This window comes from Syngnathoides biaculeatus, chromosome 14 (genome assembly GCF_019802595.1).
Source record: "Syngnathoides biaculeatus isolate LvHL_M chromosome 14, ASM1980259v1, whole genome shotgun sequence".
NCBI lineage: Eukaryota > Metazoa > Chordata > Actinopteri > Syngnathiformes > Syngnathidae > Syngnathoides > Syngnathoides biaculeatus.
Window position 1 is genome coordinate 8,618,933 of NC_084653.1, and position 18,235 is coordinate 8,637,167.

General features: G+C 39.6%; 1 protein-coding gene across 4 annotated transcripts in view; it reads left to right on the plus strand.

Moving 5' to 3' along the window:
- The first annotated feature begins 4,166 nt into the window (after window positions 1-4,166).
- The window catches only part of LOC133512278 (general transcription factor IIF subunit 2-like), a 33,246-nt gene continuing 19,177 nt past the window's right edge, over window positions 4,167-18,235 (plus strand). Inside the window, exons 1-4 of one of the 4 annotated variants that reach the window (XM_061841749.1) lie at window positions 4,167-4,336; window positions 4,629-4,702; window positions 4,790-4,808; window positions 5,620-5,695. In XM_061841749.1, the coding sequence (XP_061697733.1) occupies window positions 4,262-4,336; window positions 4,629-4,702; window positions 4,790-4,808; window positions 5,620-5,695 (244 nt within the window). In that variant the 5' untranslated portion in view covers window positions 4,167-4,261. Of the gene's footprint in view, window positions 4,337-4,628; window positions 4,703-4,789; window positions 4,809-5,550; window positions 5,696-18,235 lie in introns of all 4 variants that reach the window. The other 3 variants (XM_061841747.1, XM_061841746.1, XM_061841745.1) reach the window with 3 other exon arrangements.

The following is an 18,235-nucleotide window of genomic DNA, read 5'->3' on the forward strand; positions in this document are numbered from 1 at the left end:
TATATATATATATATAATATATATATATACACACACACACCACACACACACACACACATTCACATACGGTGGAGCAGCTGGAAAGCAATGGCCTCGCATTTCTGAGGTCCCTGGTTCAATTCCGGACCCGCCTGTGTGGAGTTTGCATGTTCTCCCCGTGCCTGCATGAGTTTTCGCTGGGCACTTCGGTTTCCTCCCACATTTCAAAAACATGCAACATTAATTTTACACTCTAAAATTGCCCCTAAGTGTGATTGTGAGTGTGAGTATTGTCTGTCCCAATGTGCCCTGCGATTGGCTGGCAACCCGTTCAGGGTGTACCCTGCCTCCTACCCGTTGACAACTGCGATTGGCTCCAGCGTTCTCAGTAATATGAGTAAAAGCTCTCATATTACCGAATGATCTATGTTCCTACCCTCCCCTATGGTCATGAGCTGTGGGTCGTGACCAAAAGAACAAATCCTGGATAAAAGTGTCCAAAAGGAGTTTCCTACGCAGGATCTCCCTTCGAGATAAGCCGAGTTTGGTTATCGAGGAGAATCTTGGAGTAGAGCCGCTGCTCCTCCACATTGAGAGGAACCAGATGAGGTGGCTGAGGCATCTGATTCGGATACCACCAAGACGCCTCCCTGGTGAGATAATCCTGGGAGGTCCCAACAGTAAGAGACCCAGGGAAGACCCGGGACACGCTGGAGAGACATCTCTCGGCTGGCCGGGGAACGCCTTGAGATCTCCCAGGAAGGCCTGGACGAAGTGGTTGGAGAAAAGGATGTCTGGGGGTCCCTGGGAAAGCTTCCACCCCGCAACTTGACCTCGGATAAGCAGTAGAAAATGGATGAATGGATGGATGGATGGATGGATGGATGGATGGATGGATGGAATACTTTCAGGCAGAGAATGAACAAATGGCCACGGCGATAATATTATGAGACCTTGAACAATAAAGCTACAGGAACGGCAAATACAAAATACTTGCGGAGTTGTCAGTGTAGCGCTTTCTTATTAATAATGACATGATATGGCATGCGTCTTCTAATATTGGACTTGAGGGAAGGCCCAGTTCACATTCTCTCTTCCATTTTATCACAAATGTGTTTGAAGAGAGAGCTTTCGAGTTTCTTTACATGAAACTCATCTGAGCGTGCCTTTGCACAGGAAGTGAAAGGTCTTATGCTCCAAACTGTTCTCACAACACCAAAAGGAAGGAAACATTGTCACGAAAGTCTTTGTATGATGAAGAATTCAGATTTATGATGAACTACATGTTCATGTACCTCGGATAAGCAGTAGAAAATGGATGAATGGATGGATGGATGGATGGAATACTACATGTTACGTACATACGTACATACATACGTACACGTTGATGAATTCATTTCTGAATATGGATGGGATGGGATTGATTGACAAGTGTGTACTTTGTATTTTATGACTGCTCGGCAGTACAGGATGGACTAAAACAGATAACACTCTTTGGTATGTTTGATGCTAGGAAATCAGGGATGGAATATTTGACACAGTGGAATGTAGTGTATAAAATTTAAAACTGGTCAAAAAACCCTTTTCTGAATCATCCTACAAATCTTGGCATATGTCCTTTTAGCCCTACTTTAAAGTCTTTTTGCCAGATGGTTGATACTACGGCAACAGAACCTCAATTCATCAGAATCATGGTTAATATACAGTGAAGAAATTAAGTATTTGAACACCCTGCTATATTACAAGTTCTCCCACTTAGAAATCATGGAGGGGTCTGAAATTTTCATCATAGGTGCATGTCCACTGTGAGAGAGATAATCGAAAACGAAAAATCCAGAAATCACAATGTATGATTTTTTTACCGATTTATTTGTGTGCTACAGCTGCAAATAAGTATTTGAACACCTGAGAAAACCAATGTTAATATTTGGTACAGTAGCCTTTTTTTGCAACTACAGAGGTCAAATGTTTCCCGTAGTTGTTCCCCAGGTTTGCATTACTGCAGGAGGGATATTGGCCACTCACAGATCTTTTCTAGATCAGACAAATAAATCATAAATTGAGACTTCTGGATTTTTCTGTTTAGATTATCTCTCTCACAGTTGCCGGTTTTGGGCTAATGATCTTTATAGTGCAGGTTATAAATATTGTTATTGTAACGATTATCGGATAAGGGTCTACACTTATGTTAGAGCTCTTCTTGCATTTTGGGGCTACAGGCCTGAAATAGAATTGTGGCCATTGTGAAATTAAGCCCTGCCTGGAAGGGAAAACAAATACGACCAGCTGGTGGATGGCAAGTTCATTTTATTTGCAATGAAAAGGGATTCATGAACTCTTCAATCAACTGATGAGTTTGGAGGGGGCATGCTCTGGTCTTGACTTTTTCATTTTGTGAAAATTTTCACAATTCATCATAAAGTAATACAATCTTGTGTCCCGTAACATTTCCCATACGTCCTTTTTCTATAAGGCTTGGCATGTGTCTTCATGAGGGTTATGGGTGAGCTTCACCCTACCCCAATTAATTTGTAAAAAGAGGCAGGGTCAAACCTGGACTAATTGCCTGTCAATCGCAGGGCACGTCAATAAACAGCCATTCATAAACACATTCAATGTGCGATGCACTGAACATGCATGTTTTTGAAATCCAGGAGGTGGGAAGTACCTGGACAAACCCAGAAAAGCACGTGAAGAATATGTAAGATCTTCTGGAGCAGAAATTCAAACCCAGACCACATTGAGGTAGATGAACTAAACACCATCCCACCATGCTACCTACACTGTCCAATGAGATAAAAATATTAATTATTCCTCAAAACACGTAAGTCGGATAAAGTAAGAGTTTCATATTTTGGGGCAACACACATATCCAAATCATTAACATAGTTATTGGGTGAAATGCAAACCATTTATTATAACATTGTGAGTGTTATTTTCCTTATTTTTCATAGCGCTGGCCAGTGTACAAGTTTGTTATCGACAGCAAGATATTGTAAAAATAAAATATTCGGGTCTGAGTGTCCATTTTTCTCATGACAAAAAAAAAAAAAAAAATACAAAATACCATATTATACTGTAGTTACTTTAGGTGCAAATGTGTACAATACCACTGTTGGTACTTTACTGAGTTACATTCAGCTTTCAAGTGAAATTGCAGGACGAACCTAAAATGCATTGCATGCATTCATCGGTTAATCTCTCAATTTTTGAATGCACAAAGTTTCAGTATTTTTTGTGTGCTCAATTTACGGTCCCAAGACTTGAAAATTCGCCTGAATTGACCAATATTTCCAACAAGGTCAACTTCCGTGACTTTATGCCACCATTCCACACTTCCTGTATTTGTGTTTGTGTTGTGTTTGTGTTGTGTGATGACACTAAAAATGAGATCTCTTTGTGGCCACTTACCTCTATAAGAACATTATGTTTGGAGTAATGCTGTACAACAAATAATTAAATCAACAAACAAACAAATATATAAATACAAAACATTGCACGATTGCTATTAATCCACAAGGTGATGCTAAATCTCTTTTAGAGAAGTAGTTTCGACGAGGCCAAAACACGTGGCAAACACGTATTTCTGCTATTTTTAATTCAAATAGTAATGCATCGTGACTCATGTGTTTCAGCCAGCATGTCTTCTCAAAATATGTTGGAATCTCGATTGGGCTTTGTCTGTGGACAAAGGCAAAGTAATGTCACATGGCATATTTGAGAGCACAGCAACACTGCTGCTTTTGTGCCGTGGCATGAGGCAACCGTCAATAATATTCACGCTCTCGTTGTTAAGCGCAAGTAGCAAGTACAGGTAAGGTACTTGTAACTCTTTTCGTTTTGGATTTTCTTCCTTGAATTTATGTAGCCGGGTTCACGTGTTTCTATTTTCTGTTCATTTACGGCTGTGAATGATGTGAAAGTATTCAAGAAAGTACATGATTGGAAATGATTTTATAATTTTCCGTTGAGCTGGAGAAACAGCTGATAACTTATTGTTGTATTTTTTTGTCGTTGTAAATGGTTTGAAAATACATTCTCCTTCTCCTCCTCCTCCTTCTTCTTCTTCTTCTTCTTCTCATTATTATTATTATTATTATTATTATTATTGTAATATTACTTAATATTATTATAGTTCGAAAATACCCAACCTTTTATTTTGAAAGAAACAACCAGTTGTCTTAATTTAGAAGTTCCGGTTAAGCGGCTGTCCCAATCATTTGAGATTAAAGACCACCTGCGTAGTTAGTTTATTGTTCCTATCCGGAATTGTTGGTATTAAATGGCAAGTATGAAAGAAAAAGGGGAAGTTAATCTCACTGGAGTTAAACAAAGTAAAGGCGTGTGGCTTGTCAAGGTTCGTTCACTTGCAGATGATCAAAATGATCCAAACTTTCTGTACTTCACACATATGGTTCTATCATTGCCTCTATCATTGCCTCATATATATATATATGAGGCAATGATAGAACCATATGTGAAGTACAGAAAGTTTATATATATATATATATATATATATATATATATATATATATATCTCAGACAAATGTAAATGTAGCTGTACAGTGAATTTATTGGAATTTGTGTTTTTAAAATCATTCTACCCAACTGCAGTGGGGGAAAGCTGACTGTTCTGTGTTTTCCCCCAGGTTCCCAAATACTTAGCTCAACAGTGGGACAAAGCAACAGAGAAGGGAGAGGTGGGGAAGATTACTATTGAAAAGTACGTCATCGTTGAATTGTTTGATTTGCATAGATTTGAACGTTGTTTCCGTCTTTATTTGTGATTGACTTATATTTCTCTTTATAGAAAGCAAGGCAAAACTCAGGTGAGTCTGCCCAAATGCAGTTTATTTACACACGTCTTTTTTTAGTAACTAACAATGCTCATTTGTGTTTTCAATTGGGTTGTGTAGTACAAATTTAAGAAGGTTTGTGCCAACCCTTTGGCACAAAACGTACACCCAACAGATGCCTACATTAGCAAGCCCCTGAGTGACCAATTTTCGGAGGCTACTCGACACAGCATTGTGTTTTGGTCATCTGTCTGGACAAGGGTTGGATACAGTAAATTGGGATTGGTGGAGGATTCAAAGCGGTATGATGTAACACTGCTGCAATGTCAGTGGGTTCAAACAATTATGACATTTTTAGAGAGTGACAGAAACACTGACCCCAGTGAGTGACAAAAATATTGCACTGAGATGAGCTCAATGGGTTATCCCCAGTTGTCTTGGCATTTGGGATACAAGGCAAACCCCCCCAAAAAACTCACAGGCTATACTGTGGTTTTAACACTTTTTAAAATTAGATAATTCATTGTTCTTGATTAGACCAATTAGAAACTTTAAGAAAATATTATTTTATTAAAAACACAATGTTTTTCCATTTTTAACCTCATCTATGAATAAAAGGTTTTTGTGGCCCTTGAGCACAAATGTTAACCCACTTCTGCTCTACACTGTACTCAAAAACATTTGTTGTGTTTAGTCCTCAACAGCTGCATTTTTTTTTCATGCCAGTATGTCTCGTATCCTCATATGTATTTATTTGTATTATTGTTTTGGTCAGGTTTGTTTCACCCTGAATGATGAGCTGACAGCTGTGGGCGCTGTTGGGGAAAATGATTCCATTTTGCAGGCCCCCAGAGACCATCCGTTCACCATGAACTCACTGGGTGGACAGACCATGGCTGTTTTTAGCCAGGGTGACAAAGGTCAGTTTTGAGAGCATGTGCTACTTAAATGTCATGTGAAAACTTTAAAAAAAAAAAAAAATTGTTAGACATTTTAGAAAACCATGCAAGTTTCAAAAATGTTTTGAACATTGTGGTTGACTATTCTTGGGGTGATATGATGTAAACACAATCTCAAATTTCCTTCCTTTGCTAAAAAAGTTCATTTTTTTAAAGAGTTATTTCATAAATTTACATTTGTAGGAAGTTTGTTGGCAGGCTTATTGTTTCATACTTCTGAGAGATTTGCAAGAATTTGTCTTGGGGCATATAAAGAGGTGCGACTACATTCTGAGGTTTCTGGGTGCAGGTTATTTGGGTGAGTGTACTTTTTCTCATTTTGTTTGAGCACTTGTAAGATCCATTTTGAAAATAATCATTTTTTAAATTTGCAGCGTTGAATAAGCCTACAGGGCTCACATTTTACAGACTGCCTGTGGCAGGTCAAAAATTGTAACAGGCAAGCAAGCAAGCAAAAATATAACATCCCAATGAAGAAAATTTTGTCATTTGTAGACGTTAAAATATTCATGCCAGTGCAAAAATAAAAGTGCCTCAATGTCATTGCAGCCTAGTCTAGGCATAAAATAATGTGCTGTTTTGCTCATAATGTAGTTTTGTAACCATGTGTGCATGTCTAAAGAAATACACTTGATGGGCTGACTGGTTCGTGTGGCCATAGAGTTGAATGGAGTGTGTTCGTCTTGTACTTGACCAGGGTTGTCAAATCGTCGCTTCACAATCGATCAGTTTCCTCTGTATGAACGCTGTTGCTTGATGACTTTGTGAATAACCAAAGCAGATGCAGTTAAAGTGAGTGAAAGCGGAACACATTTCTATAATTTTACCATTAAGCCGCAGACCAGATGGGGAGAAATGTTACAGAAAAACCAGGTGGCTTCTAAATTCAATGAAGTTCTGTCCTCTGCTTGAGGACACAGCAAGAAACGTGCAAACCCAGCAGAAGATTTGTGATTTTGAATGTTCTCTGTATTTTGGCTACAGCTCAGTCAAGACTCCTACCCAATTTTGAAGTGCTGAATATTGGAAAAACAAAAATAATAAACAGGGTCATTTACTTCCCCCTGGGCACAGCAGCATGATTCAGCCCACCCCCAATATACAATTAACCAACACCGTTTCTGGCTTTTGCAAGAACAGCATTGTAAATTAGTTAGTACCTTTAGTCCTAAATTACCTGGGGATTAATTATTATCACGACACGGTGGTGCATCTGGAAAGCATTGGCTTCATAGTCCTGAGGACATGGGTTCAATCCTAGCCCTCCCTGTGTGGCGTTGTCATGGCGCAGCCATCGCTCAGGCAGGAAGCGATGTTTCTCAGGGAAAACTTCATCATCATGGGAGACAGCGTAGTGGCACAGGTGGAACAGAGTCTGAGGATGGCACAACGCAACGTTTTGGATCAACTCAATCCACATTGTGCATCAGTGTAAATGAAACATGTCAAGACTCACTTCACATTCCCACATACTCATGCTATAACCATTGTGCCAAATCTGTCAGATTGGGATATTGGTCAGTGAGACGTCAAACCATCTTTTTTTATATCTGGATTTGATCCGGGCGGCATGGTGGCTCAGATGGAAATCGTTGGCCTCACAGTTCTGAAGACCCAGGTTTAATCCCGACCTTCCCTGTGTGGAGTTTGCATGTTCTCCCCGTGCCTGCGTGGGGTTTCACTGGGCACTCTGGTTTCCTCCCACATTTCAAAAACATGCAACATTAATTGGACACTCTAAATTACCCCTAGGTGTGATTGTGAGTGTGGATGTTTGTCTTGATGTGGCCTGCGATTGGCTGGCAACCAGTTCAGGGTGTACCCAACCTCCTGCCCGTTGACAGCAGGGATAGGCTCCACCTCTCCCCGCGATCCTTGTGAGGATAAGCGGCTAAAATGGGTGGATGAATTAATTATTACTTGGGGGATTGACTTTCCCGTTAATTGTGTAATTCAGCATGGCATAGCAAGTGGAGGCAAACTGACGCAACGGGAAACTATGTTCTATTCGTTGTTGCCGTGACATGAGAAATAGATTGCTGAATGGTTTTTTGGTAGGCTTTTACTGCACCCAGAAAATAAACATTATACTGTGGCCATCCACAGTCACGGCCACCCCTCTGGCACCCCACAATAAGTTTGTATGTGTTCACTGCGTGTGGGCTTGTGGACTGGTAGCACTAGTTGGTTCTGCCCAACACTTCGTATCCTTCTGCCACGCACTGTACAAAGATCACCACAGTAGAGACTGAACAGAAATGAACTATTACATTCTCTAGGCCGTGAGCTCAATAGCTTGCTCGACTGTGGCGGGTTGGTTTTAAAAGTCAGCACCTCACTCGGAGTTGTTGTGTGTGTCACAACATAACAGAAACTCTGGAAAGTTAATTATTGTATTGCTTATTAACCATAAACATAGTTATTCACCTGACAACAGACCAAGACTTATCCACACACGCAACATAAGAGAGACCATGTTTGCCTGGCAGGGGAAGGGCTGTCTTCGGTGCCTCGAGTGGACACGCCCACTCAGTCCTGCCACTTTTACATTACATTTTACATACATCTGGATTTGTTTTTATTTTTAATTCAACCAATTTTTGCAGGCTTTTTAATCCATCCATCCATTTTCTTTGCCTCTTATCCTCACAAGGATCGCAGGAGTGCTGGAGCCTATCACAGCTGTCAACGGGCAGGAGGCAGGGTACACCCTGAACTGGTTCCCAGCCAAACGCAGCAACAACAACAATAATTTCTTTGTTTTTGTTTTGTTTCATGATAATGCTTTCTGAAATGTTTCACATAGAGAATAACAGCCACACTCATCATCACACCAAGGAGAAATTTAGAGTGTGCAATTAAAGGTCTACTAACACGTCAAGCATAAATTTTAGTATGTTTTTTAATTTAAAAAAAAAAAAGGCAGCCGCAATAGAGCCACCCGTTTTTTCACCACACATCAGGATGTTGTCGTGTATGGATTTTTGCATCTCCCGCCATGAAAATCCTCTCGAGGCATTTGTGTTGAAGAACCGGGAAGTGACGTTTTTTTGCAGTAGTTGGGTCAAGTGTTTATATTGGTCTATACCTATTGTACCGGTGAAATTTTTTTTTTTTTTTTTTACATCGTGTTAGCCAAAAGGCCACATCATAATAACTTAATAAAGTACATAAGACAGGGGTGCTAAATGTTTTTCATTGCCACCGCCAGGGCCGCGGTTGTTCATCGCCGCCGTGGAGGTAGATCGATCGGGGAGGTAGTTTGGCCGGGTGTGGGACAAGAAAGGGGCTCTCCCCTCCTCCGGTGTCTGGGCACCCCTGAAGTAGTTACTTCGGCCGGCATGGGTCCTCCTGAGTACGCTACATACTGTACTGTTGGGGAGTCTGTTGTTCGTTAGAAGTTATCCGCATATCATCTAAATATGACTCAAAACGATAGGCCAATATTGCCCCGGTCGCTTAACTTGATTGTGAGATGTTCTCTTCTTCTAACAGAGCTTCCATGTCAGAAGGGGCGTCAGAAAAATCTGAAAATCTTTGTTGTTCCTCTCCCATAGCAGGTGCCACTACGTATTTTCTGTGACATCTGCAAATGACATTGCAGGCAATATGGCTGCCTCTGGAATGTTGACTTGCAACTTTGCGCAATAATGACACCCTCTCCGCTCATTTTTTTTTAAGTGAATAATATTATATGTATTTTTCCACAGTATGTATTTTAAAATCTATATATGGATGTCAGTTGAGCTTTAATGTTGCATGTTTTTGGGATGTGGGAGGAAACCGGAGTGCCCAGAGAAAACCCAGGGAGGGCTGGAATTGAACTCGGGTCCTCAGAACTGTGAGGCCAACGCTTTCCAGCTGCTCCACGCTTTTTAAAAACATTATTTGTGGTATGTCAAATTTGCAAGACATTTTTAGGCCTCTTTGATTGGACATTTTAGAGGGTAGCGGTATCAGTATAGTGGATATTGTTCCTCCACTGCAGCGGTATTTTCTTGCTATCCAGCTTTGAACTAGAAATCTTTTCTATACACTGTGGCATCCCCATAAAATGTCATTACAGCAAATATGTACTGCATAAGACAGTCCAACTAATGATTAAAAAAATGTCGGGAAGTCTTAACATCTGAATATAGACTCAAAGTTAACTATAACATTAAATAACAGTAACTTATGCAAATTCACAAAAGATTACATAAACCAGACAGTTGAGATGACAATGTAAAAATCTGCATGTGATCGCCTTAATTCCTTTTCAATTATATTTCTTCACCGCACACTAAACATTCCCTCTAAACCGCTGAACATTTAAATAAAGCCTTCATCAAGAACCACCCTGCACCAAAGGATTTATGCTTTCACTGCTCTCCCGCAGTTTAATTGCACCCACTCTTGCATTGTACATTAATACCACCTACATGTGATAATGGATCAGTTTCTCTTTTACCATTTTTTTTCGGCACTTACTAATTTTTATGTAGATAGAGTTGATGAATACATGACCACCATTCCGTTCCACAGAAAAACAAAACAGTTCAACATTGATGAATGCAGATCATTTCCTTTATATTTATATTGTGGCTCTGAATGTGTAAAAGTGTCGACATGACCGAAACTATTATGGAAACCAAAATGTGGATAATTTCCTCAAAGATTTAATGGAATGGCTAGCCACTGCTGAGCTACAATCCCACTCGCCCACAGTAAAGTGTGCAGTATGTCACTGCTCTCCCACTCACTTTACAAGTCTTTCTTCTGCTTACTTTCTCTTACACGTACACCTTTTACACTGTACACCTACTCATGTTTAACTGATGCTTGATATCTTTTTCAAAGCAGATAGGTTGGATATATTTTGTTTAGGTCTTGATGTGCCTCATTTTCCACATGACATTTACAAGAGAGCCTTTTCAGTAGTTATTCATAAATTTTCAGGATCTGGCTCGCATCGAGTGAATGTTGCAATGTTTACTACGAACGTAATTTTCTTGTGGTGGGTGTTACAGTTGTCACTATATCAAAATTTTGACATAGATACTATAAATTTAGATCCTAGAAATCAACGTACCACACATACACACACAACACATACTGTCTCACTGCCCAAGAATTAGAAGAATATGCTCCAGCACTCCCGCGACCCTTGTGAGGAGAAGTGGCTTGGAAAATGGATGGGTAAACTTTTGTCTTGGGGTCATCGGACTAGAGAATCTTATTTCTCATCATCTTGAAGTCCTTCAGAAGTTTTTCTTAATTTTTTACGAACAAACTCCATGCAAGTTTTGTGTCTTGCACTGTGGAGAGGCTTCTGGCTGACGACTCTGCCAGAAAGCGGTCACTGGGGGAGGGCCTCAGTGATTGTCTTTCAAAAACTTTCTTCCATCTCCTCACTGCGTCTCTGGAGCTCAGCCACAATGATCTTCTCTGGGCTTTTCTTTACCCCTCTGACCATGGCTCTTCACCCATGATTGCTCAGTTTGGCTGGATGGCCAGCTCTAATAAGGGTTCTGGTCATCCCAAACGTCTTCCATTTAAGGATTTTTGAGGCCACTGTGCTATTAGGAACCATGGGTGCAGGAGAATTTTGTATTGTTATTTTTTTTTATCCTTGGCTAGATCTGTGCCTTGCCACAATTCTGGCTCTGAGCTCTTCATACAGTTCCTTTGACCTCATAATTCTCATTTGCTCTGACATGCACTTATGAGCTTGAGGTCTTATATAGTCCAATCACTATAATCAAACATAGCTGAACACCGGTGAAGGTGTAGAACCACCTCTAGGATAATGTGTTACAGGTCTGAATACTTATGCCTGTCGGATATTTCAGTTTCTTTTAATAAATCTGCAACCACTTAATTCTGCTTTTTATATCTATGGGGTGCTGTGTACACAAGGGGGGGGATCAACTTAAATATGATGAAGACTGAAAATTTGAGGGGTTCTGAATAGTTTCATTACTCACTGTATGTGGAAAAACTGGCATTTAGTCAGCAGATTCCGTCAACTTCATGTCTGTCCACAATAATCCCCACATTTCGCACTGCACTCCACCGCCCATGTAATACCAGTGTTCAGTCAGTCGACAATGGTGAGAGGTTGCTAATGGCAACAATCAGTGACTGCGAAATACTTGAATGGTGTCTGAATTGTCTTTTGTACTTTTAGCAATGCCAGGTAGATTTAAATTCTCTGTTTCCCTCTGTTTTGTGTTGTTCTGGCAAGGAGCAGGTATTGATCAAGAAGTTGCCAAGCAACAGGCTTGGATGCCACAGGAGTCGACAGTGAAGCAAAAGCCAGATGTAATGCAATGTTCTATTACTTAAGGCTATGAGCAACTTAGCCTGTTAAAATGGGGGTAAAACCTTGAATTCTTTATCGGTTCTCTTCCAGCCATTCACACATTTGACCTATTATAACTGCAGCTATATGCTTTGTTTCTCACATTTTCCTACGTGTAGGATATATATTTTTTTCATAGTCTAACTGAACCAAGATTAACTTCCAAAAGGGTATGTTTAATGCAAACACAACACAGGTCGTCACCAAAAGAAACCATACCTATTACGAAGGGCGGTGGTGGTGGCTGCATCATGATCTGGTGCTTTTACTTCAGCTGGAACTGTGGCCTAAGACAAGGAGGAAGGAATGAGGAACAATTCCAAATCACAGGCATTGTTAGCACAAATACTTAACACTTTTGCTGGTGGAGGTGGTGGGGTGACAAAAAAAAAAAAAAAAAGCTGGAAAATCCTCCTAGCAACAATGACGGACGACCAAGCTATATATTGTGTACATGCTTCAGTGATGGTTAGGATAGTTCTTTGACATTTTGATGTTTTAGAGTCACAGTGACAACTCCACTGAATCTATACTTATACTTATATATTTTTTCTGCACCTGGGACAGGACGACTGCACTGTATTAAGGATGACCGCGGCCATGTATTGTGATAGTTTGGGGAACAACCGCTTTCCCTCAGTCAGAGCATTGAAGATGGGTTGTGGCTGGGTCTTTCAACATGACAATGATCCGAAAAACACAGCCAGAAAAACCAAGGAGTGGCTCCGCAAGAAGCATATCAAGGTTCTGGCGTGACCTACCCAGTCTCGAGACCTAAACCTAAAAGAAAATCTTTGGAGGGAGCCAAAACTCCGTGTTTCTCAGCGACAGCCCAGAAACCTGTCTGATCTAGAGATCTGTGTTCAGGAATGGGCCAAAATCCCTCCTGCAGTGTGTGCAAACTTGGTGAACAACCACAGGAAACGTTTGACCTCCGTAATTGCAAACAAAGGTTACTGTACCAAATATTAACGTTGCTTTTCTCAGGTGTTCAAATACTTATTTGCAAGTGTATCACACAAATAAATCGTTTAAAAAAACATACATTGTGAATTTCTGGATTTTTTTCTTTTAGATTAACTCTCTCACGGTGGACATGCACCTACTACGAAAATTTCAGACCCCTCCATGATTTCTAAGTGGAAAAACTTGCAATATAGCAGCAACAGCAAATACTTTTCTTCACTGTAAATCTTCCTTTGCCAGGCTTACTAGGCACTACAAGAAGTCCAAAACATCTCTTTGAAGAATCATAATCCGAAAAGATCGTCTTGGCTTTAGAATTATTATAGAACTTATTCGTTTCAAATCAGTAAAATCATATTCATGAATATTTTTATAGTTTTTCTTTTGAAATATTATCTTTTCCTTGGATTTCCCTGCTAAGTGCTGCTAATAAATTACTGTGCACTTCAAGATATCACAAAACTATTTTCACTTTATAAGGAAGCACCTGAATAGCATAGATTACAGTCAAATGGCACCCTAAAACCACACTTGAATTAAATCAAATGCATTCCGTACACTGACTATAAATTGTTGCCTTTTATCACAATTGTACATCAGTGATTAATTATGTCTGGCAGAAAGGAGAAATGTACAGCGAAACCTCAATTTTCGTCTGCCCAACTTTTCAGTCCATTAGGTTTTCAACAATTTATTTTGCATTTAAAATTGATCCGTTTAGTATCATCACACTATTGTCCATATTTAATTGATGTTAATCCACTGGGATGATGCATTGGATTAATGTTCATCCATTTCAGAACAAAGGTCATAATTTTATTAGGATGTTCATTGTCTTGTCTTCGATTTTTATTATGGCCAAGAACAGTGGGCAACTGGTTAGCACATCTGCCTCACAATTCTGAGGACCCGGTTTCAAAAAGTTTCACAATTAATACCCATCATGAATAGTCATATGAATAAATCTATGACAGATTAATCAACATTGAGCATTATTATATTGTAACTTCTGGATTCTATTAGTAGTAATGGCATCTGTGGTGTGTCAACAGTGGCTGGATGGTTTTCCACTAATTCCAATAATTTGAAAAAGGCCACTGGAATGCCACACCTTTTGTGGGCATTTTTTTAAATCTATTTTGAAACAAAATTTTACAGAAAATTGCGATTGGTATCTGAATGCATTTTTTTAAAATGCCTATTTTGTCTCATATGCATAAATGAAGGTACGAAGCTTACTGAGAATGAGGTCCTTATTTTTTTCCATGCTTGTTTTGTCCAAGGTGAGCATAAGATTGTGACTCAGCCAGCGCTTAACTAGACTAATTTAATATGCATTGTCATTTAAGCACAGGTTTCACCTCCCACTTGCTTTGCTCCCACACAGGAGTCCTGTAACATGAAAATAACAAAAAAAAAAATGGATCAAATACGTCACACAGTTGCAAGTAGATCTGAGCAGGTTTTCATACAAGTCTTAATGTTATGTTTTTTGAGCTCTCTGTGGAGTTAAAGTATAAACTGATATAGTTAAAAGCAAGCTGTTTTTACAGTGCCAAATAGCATGGCACTGTTGCATTGCATCAAATTGTCATATGTCAAAGCAAATCGATTTAGCTCATTTGAGAGACAATCTAATGCGTCACAATGTAAAGCACAAGCTTCTTTACATGATAAAAAGCTTAACGTTTAAGGAGAAAAGTACAATTAAAATAGTGTACAGTGTGCGAAATATTTAAAAGTGTAAATCCGATAAGCATGACAAAAAATGAGTTTGATTTAAAAACATTCACATTTGGGGCTGGCTTCACACCTGTTGGCAACTTATTCCATTTTTTTGCTGCATAATAACTAAATGCCGCTTCACCACGTTTGCTTTGGACTCTGTACCCCACTATTTGACCTAAATCTGTCAATCTCAGAACTCTACTGAGTTTATATTCCATTAACGTTTCTTTTGGTGGCACAGTGGTGGCTGGTTTTCGCATCAGCCCCACAGTTCTAAGGATCGGGGTTCAAATCCCTGCCCTGCCTGTGTGGAGTTTAGATGTTCTCCCAGTGCCTTCGTGGGTTTTCTGTGGGCCCTCTTGCTTCTTCCCACATCCCAAAACCGTGCAGCATAGGTTAATTAAAGACTAAATTGCCTATAGGCGTGAATGTAAGTGTGAATGCTTGTTTATGTGCCCTGCGATTGGCTGGCGACCAGTTCATGGTGTCCCCCACCTCTCACCTGAAGATAGCTGGGATAAGCTCCAGCATGCTCGTGACCCTTGGGAGGATAAGTGGAATGGTAGATGAATGAATTAATATTGTTTCTTTCATGTATTCAGGACCCAAACCTTAACCCAGTAGGAGAACTTCAAAATCTATTTTAAAGGTGACCTGGGGCCACTGTAAAGAGATTAGAATTGGTGTGATATTGTCTCTCTTCTTTGTTCTGGTTAGTACCCAAGATTCAGCATTCTGAATGAGCCCCATCTGTTTATGCCCTTTTGGAGAGTCTAGTCAGAAGACCATTACAATAGTCAAGTCTATTTGTAATAAAAACAGATGCGTTTCTCATGGTCTCATGTAATAGATATATATTTTTTTTTACATAGGTTGAGTAGCTTTGTCATATATTACAGTTTTGTGACTTAATTGTTTTAGCTTCACATCCCAATTGCAGCCCAAGATTAAATGCTGAGGCAAGAGTATGTTTTCTTCTTTTTTTGGACACACTTTTCCATTTTTCTATAACCTAAGGCTCACATTCTATTCAATTTATTATTGTATAATTGAGAGAATGGTGGACTTGAACTTGCCTCCATGGGGGGAATGACAAAGTAGTCACTTTCATATTTTTATTCCCTGTAGATCGGTGCAGCAGAGGCACACTGTACCAGTAAACCAGGAAGTAACTCATCGGTATGAGTTACCCCATTTGTGGCAATGTCAGTCCAGCAAGACTTTTTTTTTATCCTATTCAGTTTATTGGAGACCTTCTGTCAGGTCCTTCATATGCTCACTATAAAGGAAAAGCTTTCTGTAGCTTAATGTTACAAAACTACAGTCAATAGTCACCAAAATCTGTGGACATTTCTACTAATGGGCAAACAAAATGATAGTGGCAATATTTTGAATTTTATGGACGTGCTTTGCTTTTGTCACAAATCTTGTAAGCAATCATCACAAAAATGTATATGGATATTTGTACCGGTACCCACTTCAACCTCTGAAAATATTAGCGCTATCGGCCCAATATTTTGGATCATGTGAACATCAGACCTCCAGATTCACCCTCCTCTTAAATAGAAAAACATTAATGTCCCTTAATATCACAATGCTGGGGGTAATCGTCACCAAAATTTATATGGAGATCTCTACTTATGCCCACTTCAATTGCTAAAACCATCATAACAATTACCCCAATATTTTTGGTTTTAGCAGGTTTAAGCATTTTCTTTATTAGAGGTGTCTGTACTCCGCCGGCTGAGAGCACACGCGCACAAACTCACACAATATACCTTGTCTTTATTAAAAAGAATAAATAAATAAATTCCTCATGGGTGTGATTGTGGGTGCGACTTGTCTGTCTCCATGTGCCCTGCGGTTGGCTGGCAACCAGTTCAGGGTGTACCCCTTCTCCTGGCCAATGACACCTCGGATAGGCTCTGGCACTCCCACGACCCTCATGAGGTTAGGCGGATCAGAAAACGAGTATTTACAGCTATATTATAACTTTGTAACCATAATTGGCAATCAGTCTTTCCCATTTCTGTGGAGTTATTTTGGCCCAGTTGTCCTTGCAGAATTGTTTTAATTCTCCAGCCTTCCTGCAAACCCTTGTGAGGATAAGCGCCTTGGATCATGACATAACATGTCAAGTTATCCTGCCACAGAACCCAAGCGCGCCTCACCTTGAGCTCTCAAACTGATGACTGAATATTCTCCTTCAGAATATTTTGTTCAAGACAGAATTCATGTTGAAAAGCAGCACAAAACAGACAATCACAACGACGTATATTGTTGTGTTTTTTTTAAATGTTGTGCTACATTTATGCTACAGAATGTGTCATTATAGGTCTTAAATAAGGCTTTTCATTTTTTTGCAGCTCTAGCCAGATTATTTTTTTTATTATTTGGTCCAATAATGGTTCTTTCACAATTTTGGGTCTCCCACCCTTGGGCTAGGACATTTACCTGCCTCCATAAATACTAACTCCAGAACAAAATGTTCACTACTTGCACTAGACATGGACTGGGAACATGCGGTCTTCAATTCAAAATCTAAGCCACTCATTATTGGCCCAATGTGTTTTTGTGTAAGTGTGAGAGATGCTCGAACAGAATAATCATTGTGATGTACAGGGGGATTTTATGCAAAAATGCTGATGATTAATATGCTTTAATCCTTCGCCACCATTAGTCAACACGCTGTGATGCTCAAACCACCTCAAGGGAGCTATTGAAATTGCAACAGGCTGGATGAATCATTCTTCATACTGTGCTTTGTTCATTGAGTTAGTTGAAGACCGAAGCTTCCAGTTATAGTTCAGGCAAAAAGAGGGGACTTCATTCGTCCTTGACAAAGAAAACAATGAATGATTACAAAAGTGAAATGAGTGAAATAATGACTGCAGTGTTATTGATTTATGCCATTTTTACGCTGGACAATTTTTGCAGTCCAAGATAAATGCAAGCCATACTGCATTCTGTGTGACGATCATTCACATATTGTTTACAGTGTCCCTTGGAACATACATTGAGTCGTGGTTACGATGGTAGTAATCCAATTGCGTAATTTTCGTGTCCACGTCTGGTTGTTGTTGTGGCAACAGTGAACTAAAATGTCACATTTGCCCTAGTGTGGTTTATGTACATTTAAAAGAAGTTCAAGATTAAAATAGAATGTGGAGGGGAAGGGGGGACGGAGATAATCTCTAGCGTCCCAACATTTTTTTTAAATCAGAATCATCAAGGTGAGGACAAGTATAATGTGAATGTACACCAACTATGAAATGTGTGAAAATGTGTGAAAACCTCCTAATCCTCCTGATTTAATATGATTAAATAATAGTTGATTCTTTCTATTTTGTATCCTTTCACAAGCATCCTCCCTTTTGATCTGAAAGTGAAATGTCTCACTTCATCCTCCACATTATCCTGTCTCTGCTCCCCCTTTGCCATGACCTCCATTTCTGAACCTGTCG